At 41.1% G+C, this 12603-nt stretch overlaps 1 protein-coding gene across 1 annotated transcript in view; it reads left to right on the top strand.

Moving 5' to 3' along the window:
* Positions 1–3580, top strand: part of LOC103777279 (chromosome unknown open reading frame, human C11orf30) — a 38457-nt gene extending 34877 nt beyond the window's left edge. Inside the window, exons 19-20 of the mRNA XM_008944827.1 lie at positions 926–1438; positions 3190–3580. Coding sequence (XP_008943075.1) covers positions 926–1438; positions 3190–3384 — 708 coding nt within the window. The 3' untranslated portion in view covers positions 3385–3580. The remainder of the gene's footprint in view (positions 1–925; positions 1439–3189) is intronic.
* The last annotated feature ends 9023 nt before the right edge of the window (positions 3581–12603 follow it).

The raw sequence follows: 12603 nt of genomic DNA, 5'->3' as shown, positions 1-12603 counted from the left end.
AACGGAATATTGATAGCATGCAAAATACACGTCGCTGTTCAAGGAGAAAAAAAAAAAAAATCCAAACCCAAACACCAACCCTGTCGCTGTAGCAGTGTTTTGTCCTGGCAAGAGAGAACTCCTCGTTCCGCTGGTATTAATTACCCATCAGAAGGTTGACACTAGGAAAGAGAAGCACATGTTATAGGGGAAAAAAAAAAATCCATAGAGCTCACAAACGTGTTTTGTTGGACAGTTTTTACGAATTTCTGCCACCACTGGTGCATGGAATTTGTCCCTTATTATTTTCTTCTGAGTTTTAGATACAACACGTTATTAATTCCCATTCCCGTAGCAGCTTTTATTTCTCTGGAAATAAAGATGAATACACTGCAGTCTCCTAAGCCTCTCCATTGTACATCTTCCTTTGTAGTTTACATCTTCCTGAAGTTTTATGGCTTTCATGTACAGGAATGATTTGATTTTCCTTGGGAGGGAAAAATGTGAAGACTGAGCAATGTGAAAAAACAAACAAACAAAAACCAAAAAAAAAACCACCCCAAAACTTATTTTAACTAACTTCAGAAAACTACAATTATTATTATTTTTTTTTTTTAGCCCTTTCAGGAATACATGAGAAAACAAGTGAGTTAACAAACATCACATGGGGATGTAAATCCCAAAGGAAAACGAGGCTGCTGTGGTATTATACTGTTACAATCCTTATCAAGCAGCCTAAAGAGCTGCTTTTCCCCAGGCTTCAATTAACTGCTACCATATCATTGCTAATTCCTTTGTTAAAACACTGAGTTTCAACTGTCTTCCTAATAGCAAGTATGTTGTTTGTGCCATACTGTCCTTGGAAATATTGATTAGATTTTCAATTTTTAAAAAAAAAAAATTAAAAATCTAGCTGTAACATGCACAACAAAAATTTGATTTTCAGGTGCAGCATCCAAATGTAACGCAAGGATCCACTGTTCCAAAGATAACTTTTGAGGGGCATCAGCCTCCTTCTGTTTCAAAGGTAGCAGGTGACAGTTTTGTGCCCAAACTGGCGTTGCCAGGTACCAGCCTATTTCCCACGCAGGCCTCCGCGAAGACAGCAGTAGCAGATATTGTGAGAGTGTCTATGGTGGGAGCTCAGATTGATACAAACGTAGAACACGCGCTAGTGGATCCCCCCGACAAGACCATGTCCACTAGTAAACTGGCTAGCGAAGCAGAGTCGTCACCTTGTACCCAGGTGCCCAGGGTGACCTCGGTAGGGATGACAGCAACTTCCATCCCCCAGCAACAGACACGGTCTGAAGCCAGTTCAAGTCCTCCTGCTGTTGGGCCTACTTTAACAGAGAGGAAACCCGATGCACAAGGAGTGTCTACAACAAACCAATTTATACACATTCAGAATATATCACAAAAGAAAGCTGAAGAGAGTTCATCAGAAATTGTTATCCAGGTAAGAGAAGACTGGAGGAAATAAGGCAAAGGTTGAGCAGAGGAAACTCGTGTCTAGTGTCATGGTAGCAACTGAACGATGTTTTTGTTTTCTTTCCCCAGTTTTGGTTTTTTTCTACCCTTGGAATACATTACTGCTACAGAGCATGCAGTTCTTAAACGGAGCTGGAGTGTCTCTAGCCCTGTGTCATTCACTGTGTCCTCGGTGTCTTCCTTTTTCTGTTAAGAAAACAAACCAAGCTTATCTGGTATTGCAGAGTACTTTTAGTTGAAATGCTTAAATGTGACCTTTGACACTTGCTATGGAACTATGATCTAGAGTTTGTTATAATATCTATTAATGCTATCTCTGAGTATAAAATCAGTGTAAAAGAAAAATGAAACTGGAGTTCTCTTTACTGGGAAAGTTCCACAAATAAGGTCTGGATTCAGAAGGCTTGTTCATTTAACTTATAACCTGTCCTACCAGTTCTGAGATAAAATGACTATTGATCTTTAGCCTAAATGTTTTGAGTCGTTGCCTGACTGATGATTGGTATTTTTATTGATTCTGCTGTCTTACATATGATGTTTTATGATATAATAATGTGGTCAGAATGTCAATTGGGGAAGTATTTAAGTCATCCGAGGACTTGCAGTGGTATAATATGAATCTTTGAAGACAACTTAGCATGATACATGTTCACACAAATGATAGCATGGATTTAAAAGGTTTTATTGTGTCATATTTGTACTGCAGTGAAAATGCTTCTGAGCTGGGAACTAATTTGTGCATGGAGCTTTCAAATTTTTCATGATACTTTGTAAAATCTTCATTGCACCTAACTTTGCTTTTGTAGAAACCATCATTTTTGTACTAATTTTTAGTCTTCATTTCCCTAAATAGACAAAGGTAGACTTCTATTTTACTTCAAATCTGTATATTTTAAGAATCTGTTTTGTGTATCACTGTGGCATGCTATGAGCTATTTCAAAAGTAAAATACTGCTCAGAATTTCAGCTGTATGAAGTCATAGATTTAATTTCTAGAACCTATATGACAGCATAAGGAGAAATAAATAGCTTAGATCTGTTGTGTTTCCTCAGCCTCTGCTGCTGCTGTTCTGAGCAGGGCCAGAGCTTATATTGTATGCAGAAAACATCGCTGGTCCTTATACCTGAATGTCTTGTCTGAAAAGTTAAGAAGAAGATGAAGCTGAATAAAATAGAGACTAGACCATAGCCTAGGAGGAAGATCTTCAGTACGAGGGTGGCAAGACCCTGGAAGGGAGTCACCTAACCCAGAGAGGTTGTGGATGCCCCCTCCCTAGAGGTGTTCAAGGCCAGGTTGGATGAGGCCTTGAGCAACCTAGTCTAGCTGAGAGGCATCTCTGCCCATGGCAGAGAGATTGGATTAGATGATCTCTAGGGTCCCTTCCAACCTAAGCCATTCCATGACTATGAAAATATTATCTCAACTTTGTGCTTGCGGAACCATGGGTGGTGGGCGCTGGTGGTTTAGCTGTTGATTATGCCGTCACAGACCTTTAGTGAAGATCCAAAGTGCCTTAAGAGCAAGATTATTCAAGTTTTATCTTTCACAATGTAATCTGGGCTGTGTTGAAGCCTTAGTTTTTATATAATGTAACTTGTAGGGGGCCTTAGCTAGAGAAAATTGCTCTTGGAAACCAAAAATCACTTTTCCATGAATACCTGCACTTGCAGATGCCTTCCACCTGTGAAAACTGTTAAAAATCATTTCTTTTCTTTCAGACTAGCCCTCACTATTCCATCCCTCATCACTCCAGCTCCAATGTGGTAGTGGAACCCAGTGGGCTCCTGGAGCTCAACAACTTCACCAGCCAGCGCCTCGACGATGAGGAGACGGCCATGGAGCAAGATGTGGACAGTAGCACTGAGGACGGCACTGAGCCCAGCCCCTCTCGAAGTTCTGCTGAGCAATCCTAAGGAATTGGGACACTGGAGTGCACTTTAAAATGTCTTGGGATTTCTAGTATCCAAGATGCCCTTGCATTGTGATGTCTTAGAGCACTTTGCCTATTAGAGTTGTCCATCGGACCCTTGAAGCATCAGTGTGTTTTAACAAGATGGTATTGCAAAAACTGCAGCTTCGGAATTGTTTCCCAAAAAAAAAAAAGAAGGAAAAAAAAAAGAAAAAGGTGTAGTTACCAAGATGTAGTAAACCTGTGACAGTGGAATGTACTCCTGGTCAAAAAGCAAATCTGCGGCGAATTCTACAGCTCGTGCTATGAAGCCCTTGCCCAGATACTGAAACTTCAGCTTTCAGTGAAGAGGGATTGTTATTTTGCTGTGTCTTTTTGTTAGCTGTTGAGCAAAACGCCAACAAAAGAGAATGTTTAATAAATATTTGTATTTTTTAAATAGCATGTGAGAGAAAAAGTGTCTCTGACAGTGCTGGACAAGCCCCAGGAATTTTGGAATTGGTTAGCCTTCTTGCACTTGTGCTCACTTAAGGAGTTTTTAGGCTTATGACAAAAAAAAAAAAATAGGGTTTTTTTTTGTTTTTTTTTTTTTTTTTAATTCTTGTTGGTAAATGTTTGGAATCGAGCAAAATCACTTAACTGGTAGCAAAGTGGATTTGCTGGTGGATTTTTGTTTTCATGCTTTACAAGAAGTAGGGTAACGGTGTACGAGGCATTTCTTTGTGCCATAAGCACATGAAATGCTCATCTAATCTAATTAATCTTTGATTATTTATTTAAATATAAAATTTAAAGTGAGGCCAAGTTTATAAAAAGTTCCTGTGAAACAGGCAGGTGTGTGAATTCTAATACAAACGGGGGTGGAGGGTGTGGATTTTGCTCTAAGTCCGTTTTTCAAAACTGGGGATAAGTGGTTCAGCATCTTTCAACGTTGAACCTCCGAATTTAGAAGTGAGCTAAGGCTTTTAAAAAAAAAAAAAAACAACTGTATTTTACTCTTACATGCTGTTTTTAAAGTGACCATTTTTGGAGTTTAAATTGGTATACAGTGGTAGGTTTCAGAAATTAGCCTTATGACTTGGCTTGTTGAAGCAATACATTGGGGTTTTGTGGTAGTTACAAGCCACCAAGAGAGGTTTGGGTTCAGATGGGAGAAAAGAACCAGTTTTAATACATTCTGCTAATGAAGACAATACTTTTTTTTTTTCCAAATGTATATAAAACCACGTTTTTAACTGTTTTGTATAGATTTCATTATAAATAACTAAGCATTTTAAGACTTGGACATATCATTTAATTGTATATACATCTATCAGCCTAACTGCCCACTTTTTGGTGCTGAAGTACTACTGTAAGTAGATTTCATCCAAAGTCTAATACAGCTTTTTTTTGCGTCAGTCTTTTTTTTTAAGCTGTGATTTTACTGTTGATACTGTAGTTCAGTTCCAACCAGAGTAACTCAAAAAAATACAAAACCTAAAAAAAACAAAAATTACCTTATTGTCCTGAGTATCCACCTATGTAAGAACATGCAGTAACCCCTAGATGGTGCTCTTGGTTTTCATCTCTCCTCAGGTTTCTTATCAGTTAATGTCCTGGTTTGAGTTAGAACTGAACTAATTCTGTTCAGTGATTTTACTTTCATACACTTTTTTTTTTTTTTCCCCTTCTGTTTTCTTTTCCATCAGAATTAGTTCCAAAATAATGTAGTTTGTTATGGTGGAGAAGTGTCCTGATAAATTCAATGTGCAAATACTGGAACGGTGAGTTAGAAAACTTTTAATTATCTTGGTGATACCTTGATGCTGGAATAGGTATTGGTTTGGTTTCTGCTGCACTTGGTGCTCAGGTTGGAAGAGAAAATATGTATTAAATGACACATACCATATCCCTTCTCTAGTAAAAAAACCCAAACCAACCCAAAACCATACCTATATGCCATCCCTTGATGGTTCAGGTTTCAACAGTTGTTTAGGAGCTTTTACTCTTGTTCTAGTGAAATAAGTGACCAACAAGAGTGACCAAGTTACGATCCAAGTCCTGAAAGTTCCACGTTGCTACAGAATGACAAAGTGATTTAATGCAGGTTTTGCTGCCTGTGGGATTGGACAGTCTGTTGTGCTTTGCAGATGCCAGCTAAGACATCCTCTGTAGTTTTCCATACACAGTTATGAAAAGCCCAGAGCAGATGACACACAGTTCTTCTGGCTTCTATCAGATTTTCAATGTCACCTGAGGCTGTGCAGTGTTCTGAGCAACCCTGGCATATCTAGGGCTGAAAGGCCATGAGAATATCAAGTAGAGCAAGATTTTTCTTCAGCCTTTTTGCACAAAAACTTTGCCTTAAGTAACAGCATCAGATTTGGGTGAAGGTAAATGCTCCCTCCAAACAAAAAGGGGTTTCTAAGAAATGGCACAAGGTGAATTTGACTCTCCTAGTGCATTAAGTATGTTGTTGAGTTCTGGTCTAATTTATTCCGATGGTTTATCCAAGACTGTTGTTTGCATCTTTAGTGATGGCTTTGCAGCGGCAGTTTGAACAACTACCCTGAAGTATTTGACAGTTCCTTGGAGATGGCAGGATCTCTCTTAAAAACACGAGAGCTTGTAGAGTTGCTGTGGGAGGTGATTGTTTTCAGACTGACACATTGAGTGTGTGCTTGGGGTGTCTAAGGAACATGTAAGAAGTGTAGAAAAAGGACTTTTGCAATCAATGCACTCATTGATGAAACTCCTCTCATGATGATTTCCCAAATTAAGCTGGATTGTTTCAGATTCTCTTTATTTAGTTTGTCTGTTCCAGCACATCATCATATAAATCCCGTTAATCATAGAATCCTTTTGGTTGGAAGAGACCTTCAAGATCATCAGGGCCAACTGTTAACCCAGCACTGCCAGGTCACTAAGCTGTGTCCCTCAGCACCACATCTACATGTCTGAAATCCCTCCAGGGATGGGACTCCACCAGTTCCCTGTGCAACCTGCTCCAGGGCTTGACAGCCCTTTCAGGGAAATTCTTCCTGAGACCCAACCTAACCCTCCCCTGGTACAACTTGATAATAGGGAATATTATGGGTGTGTTTAGAAGAGTGCGGGCAGCAGGTTGAGGGAGGTTCTCCACCTCTACTCTGCCCCAGTGAGGCCACCTCTGGAGTATTGTCTAGTTCTGGGCTCCCCAGTTCAAGGAACTACTGGAGAGAATCCAGCAGAGGCTATAACAAAGATAAATGAACTGGAGCATCTTTCTCATGAGAAAAGGAGGAGAGCCCTGGGGCTGTTTACCCAGGAGAAGAAAAGAAGAGCGGATCTGCCCAGTGCTTCTCAGCATCTCAAGGATGGGGGTCAGACTCTTGTTAGTGGTGCCGAGACAGCACAAGGGGCAACAGGCACCAGCTGGAACCCAGGAGGTTCCACCTGAGCAGGAGGAGAAACTTCTTTGGTGTGAGGGTGGCCGAGCCTGGAGCAGGCTGCCCAGAGAGGCTGTGGAGTCTCCTGCTCTGGAGAGGTTCCAAACCCACGTGGATGTGATCCTGGGCACCCTGCTGTGGGTGAGCTGCTGGAGCAGGGGGCTGGATGAGATGATCTCCAAAGGTCCCTTCCAACCCCCACCATGCTGTGGCTGTGTGATTCTGTATAATACACAAGATGAAGTAAAATTAATAGCCAAGGTACTAATTTTTTTCCTACTTAGTTGTTTTTTTGACAACAAGTGTGAGGAGACGTGCTGAGAACGTTTACCCTCCTCCCCTTTTTCATGAACTCCAAGCAGCGATGCCTGTTCCTTGTCCTGCCCTGCAGATGTTTCATACCTGCCTATGGGATATTTCCTTCATCCTACTGCAGCAGTATATCCACTCCTCAGAGCCTTTTATCACTGAGCTGCTCAAAATCAAACATCAGTGTCTAAGGGAACATTTACATGTCCCTCCTCCCTAATAAGCTGCATCATTCTTCCTGAAATGCTTTTGATGTCCCTCCTTGGAACAGCGGAAAGATGAGCAATGGTGACGAAGATGATGATGATGATCTTTGGTACTAGGAAGCAGCAGGGGATAACCTTTAACTTGAGAGGAAGCTGTGTATGAGTTGGAGAGCAAGTGAAACAGCATTAAAAGGCCAATTTGAATTCAGTATTTTAATAAATGTGCCTGGTGCTGCAGCCGTGAATATATTAATATTTTTTTTTAAATAGATGCTAAGAAAGTGTAATGAAATTGGAGGAAGTATTGAGACGCGGGAGTGGTTCTGTGCATTTCAAAGACATGTGCAATCAACAGGGGACTACACGTGTTTCTGGGAAGATTTAAACATCAGAGTAAAAGTATTTTCAGCCTCAGTTTGTTGTCCCACTGACAAAATGAACTTTTGAAGTTCCAGGGCAGAAGAGAATCATACAATCATTTAGGTTAGAAAAGGCCTTTTAAGATCATTGGTTCAACTGGGAGGTCCCCACTGACCAATGTCCCTCAGCACCAAATCTCCATGGTTTTGAAACCCCTCCAGGGATGAGGACTCCACCACTGCCCTGAGGAGCCTAGGCTAGGCCTTAACAGTCCTTTCAGGGAAGATGCTTTTCCTAATATCCAACCTAAGCCTCCTCTGGCACAGCTTGAGGCCTTTTCCTCTTGTGCTATCACTCATTACATGGAAGAAGAGACCAATCCCCAGCTGGCCCCAACCTCCTCTCAGGGAATTGTTGAGAGCTAAAAGGTCTCCCCTGAGCCTCCTTTGCTCCAGGCTCAACAACCCTGGGTCCCTCAGCTGCTCCTTAATAAGATTTGCTCTCTAGACCCTTCCCCAGCTTCTCTGGACATGGGCCAGACCCTCAATGTCCTTCTTGGAGTGAGGAGCCGCAAACTGAACCCAGTATTTGGGGTGCAGCCTCATCAGTAACAAGTATAGAGATAATAGAAAAGCAGAAGCTGCTTGCAGTTGTGGCATCTTACATGTGGAGGACCCTTTGAAGAGAATGCATGACTAAATAGATGACATTTAAAAAAAACCCCTAAGAACTTAAAAAAAAATCAGAAAGAAACTTAAGACTAGATGCTTTTGTCTGTAGTGTAGAAATAGTGCCTGCAGTTGAAAGGTTTCGTGGATGAAAGTGGTTTTGCATCCCCATAGGTACCCTGCAAAGACAAAAGGTTTAAGCTTGGTTGTGTTCGGTCAATACACAACTTTTATCATAATTTAAGATAAGGAACTATGTTTGGTTCCTGTATGTCTGTGGTGTGCTCAGAACTTGCTCCTTCCCCTGGGTTTGATGTGAACCATGAAGAATCATTGCTAACAGCCTGTGCAAAGTTTCCGTCCATGCTGTGGGGCTTAGAGTTTTTCCCAAACCCAAAGTCTGTCTTGAAAATCTGTGAATCTGGTTTCTTCCTGTAGAAATGCAATACATAGCTTAGAATGAATTTAGAACTTAACATTGTTTATCAAAGTGGAAGTTAGGGGAGAAGTACCTTAAGATGTGTTTGTGGGTTCCTGTACAACAGTTGTCACTATGGACATTTTAGTCTGGTATGGAAGCACAGAAATGGAGATGTGACAAAATCAATACCAAGAGTAATGATAATTGATTAAGGTTAATTGGGAGTGCTGTGCTTTTTATCACTTGGAGTCTTCTCCCCAACGGGCACAGAGGCTGCAGGTCGAAATCCAGCGACCCCAGAACTCTCTGTGGCAATGAACCTAGACAGTTGCTTTGATATGTTAAGGCTTGAAACTGTGAAAAAGTACTTAGTAGCACCTTGAGGCAGCTAGAGCTGGGACTGGCAGCTGGAGGTGTTTGGTCATCTTGGATGGGTTGTGATGGTGGTGCGTTGTTTTCTCTTTCACTGTACTTGGGTGAGAAGTTAGTGGTGTGTTATAAACAGGATAATGAGTACCTGGGAACTTGTTCATCATTTCTAGAGAAAAGGGTCTCTGAGTTGTTTGAGGCAGGAAAGATGCTAAGAGGACTTCAAGCACTGGGGACTGAAGAGTAACAACATGGCCTTGAATCATTTTTGGAGTCCAGGGCTGTTAAAACTGTCCAATAAATACTACTCCAGATCAGGTCCTATTCAAAACATCATATGATTTTGGTTTTGCCTGGCTGCTTTTGAAAACCAGAAATTTTTATGATGATACTTGATGTTTTTCTCAGCTTCCCATCTCTTAGTAGGTTTTTAGCAGTTCTGAAATTTTCTGAGACCCGGTTTTCTTCAGCTGCCTTTATTAAATGGATTTTGTCATAAAGAAAATGTATCACCTAACTGGAAGTGTGTAATTGAAACCTTGGGCTCTTTGGGTTGTCACAGAAGCCTTCAGAGGGTGATAGGCATGTCATCCAGTCTCTCATGAACTATGTATAGGAATTCCAACCAAATGGTTTGGGTTGAAAGGGACCTTTAAAGATCATCTAATCGTTGTTCGAATGCTCAAACTGCCTACCATGAATCCGCTATAGCAGAGCTTTTACAAAAGGGGCCATTGACTGTCTCCGTAAGCATAACCCTTTGAGCCGGATGCTTGGTCGGGCCAGACTTTTTATGCAGACTAGTTAATCCTTAGCTAAATACAAGTCTTTTTTAAAAGCAAAGCAAGCCTTTTTTAAAAGCAAAGCAAGCCCATGTGCAGAGTATCTTCTGCTTGGTGTTTGTGTCAGGTCTCTGATTTCCTAATTCTCTTTGTTCCTAGGAAGCTGCTTTCTCCGTGAGTTTAATTCAGACCTGTAACCTGCTCTGCTGTCTCTTGTTCTTCTCGCATAAAGATAAAGCTGTGAATGACTTTGATAATTCCCATGGAGAGAATGGGAATGCTTGCATCCCTTCCCTGCAAGAAACTTCTCAGTGCCTGAGACCTGAATACAGCAAAGTGCTGGGAACGGTTCCTCACGCACTCACATGGTCAGGGAGGTTGGCAGCAACCTCTGGAGATCATCTAGTCCAACTCTCTTGCTCAAAGCAGGGTCAGCTGGAGCAGGATGCTCAGGTCCAGCTGGGTTTCTGGAAATCTCCTGTGATGGAAACTCAACAACCTGTTCCAGTGTTTGACCACCTGCACATCCATTTTTTTTTCTATTATTTAAATGGAATTTCCTGTTTTTGAGTTTGTGCCCATTATCTCTTGTCCATTCCTTGGTTACCACTGAGAAAAGTTGTGAGTCTGTCTTCTTTACATCCCCATAAGGTTTTTAAGCACATGGAGGAGATCCCCGTTCAGCCTTATGCCCCAAAACCTGAATGGCTGCAAAGCCAGGGATATAAAATCCTTGGAGAAATCACTTTGGTTTAAAGTTCTCAATAACTTGGTCGAAGGCATGTGTTGAGATGTCCGACTTCTGACTTGAGTCCTTGTTGGTGGGAGGATTTCAATGGCAAGCAATGCAAAACCTGCTGCTTTCAGGGCTCTGGGAAATAAATGCAGTTATAACTATTGTCAAGGCAGCTTGGAGGGATGATAGCCATGGGCTTTTGGGAGCACAAAAATAATACCAGGAAATAGTTTGAAATTATACCCAGAGAGGCTGCAATAAGATTTTCCTGTTGTGTATCACATGGAGATCATCTGCCTCCTCCAGAGTTGGGATCAGGTGCTTTCTATGGGGTGTCTACGTGTCCCAAAGACTGGAAAACAGGAATTTGTTCACGGTATGAATTTGTCCAGAAATTAATTTCTCCCAGTGATGCAAGAATTTGTTATTTTGTGGATGGTTTTATTTGGTTGTTTGGCTGAGTTTTTTTTAAAAATATTATTCTTTGTATCTTTTTTTGTTTGTTTGTTTCCTGTCAAGATTTTTTTTCTTTGTTTGAACTAAATGTCACAGTCAGATGTCATAGCAAGCCTGGGCTATTTATAGTGGAAAGGAGCAGTATCTTGACTTTCAAAGTCTCTAGCACAGAATTAAATGCGCGATTTTTCTGGTCAGGAAATGGCAAAGGTTTGTTTTGAAATAAGCAGTAAAAGCAGAGCCTGTAGTATAAACAGCTACTCTGGGGTACTGTGAGGGGGGAAGTGCTGTTTTGGACACCAGGACTGCGTAAAACATTACTGATCCTGAGACAAAAGTGAGATTTTTAATGTGTTTCTTTTCTGTTGTGATTGCTTTTCTCCTTGCCCTGGTGGTTGAAGAAGACGCTCTTACCTCTGTAGTTACACCTTTGGGATCTTCTCTCCTTTCATCCATTTTCAGCCCTTATCCTGTTAGTATCTGCTGAGAAGGGTGGTCACAAGAAGGAAAAAATGCAAGATATTTCCCTTTATCATCACAGTGAAGACTGAATGTGTTTTACTGGTGCAGCTGGGAAGGTGGCTGGTTCATCTTCACTTCATCATGTTGCTTTTAGATCAAAAATGTAGAAGTTATTCAAGGGTTATTTGAATCAAATATTAGGATGGTTTGGAAGGGACCTTAAAGATCATCTAGTTCCAGCCTCCCTGCAGTGAGCAGGGACATCTTCCACTAGACCAGGTTGCTCCAAGCCCCATCCAACCTCATCTAGAACACTTCCAGGGATAGAGCACCCACAACTTCTCTGGGCAACCTCTTCTAGTGCCTTACCACCCTCATAGTGAGGAATTTCTTCCTTATATGTCACCTAAATCTACCCTTTTTCAGTTTAAAGCCATTACCCCTTGTCCTATCATAATAACAAGTTATTTCAGTAGTCCTCAATGGTAGGACTTACTGTCCTACATTGCCATCTCTCTTCTGAAGCTTATTCTGATGCCAATTCTGTAGTCTTCTGCAAGCAATCAGCACTTGTGAATTAAAGGTCATCTTTAAGGAGCATCCCAGCCCAGCAAGGGCTGGGATTCTTGAGAGTCCAAGTGCTCATGGTACAGGATCCCACTGTGGTCGAAGTGAAAACCTCATATTAAGGGTCAAAAAAAGAGAAAGGCTGCTTCAATAGCTCATAAAAAATATTATTTTTATACCTTGGTTTTGCATATTCTCAAAGTATGTGGGGCACATCCCCTTCTTATCCCATCTGGAGATTTTTCTTAATGGGTGGTTGTAGTAATGGGATAAGAAAAATCACCTCTAAAGCACTGTTCAGCTAGAAATTTGTCTGGTAGTTTTGTGGTTTGTTTGGTTTTCTTTCCCCCCGAACCTGACCATTTTGTTATTTGACTAGAAAATAGAGCCTAATCTTTATTTAGAGGCACTGTGATGCTGCTTTTTTGTAATAAGTTAAAATAGAAACATGTGAACTCATTAGAGAAAAAAAAAAAAAAA

Source organism: Merops nubicus, unplaced genomic scaffold (assembly GCF_000691845.1).
Source record: "Merops nubicus isolate BGI_N331 unplaced genomic scaffold, ASM69184v1 scaffold16727, whole genome shotgun sequence".
NCBI lineage: Eukaryota > Metazoa > Chordata > Aves > Coraciiformes > Meropidae > Merops > Merops nubicus.
The sequence above is the reverse complement of the archived record's forward strand: the minus strand, read 5'-3'. Positions and strand labels throughout refer to the sequence as shown.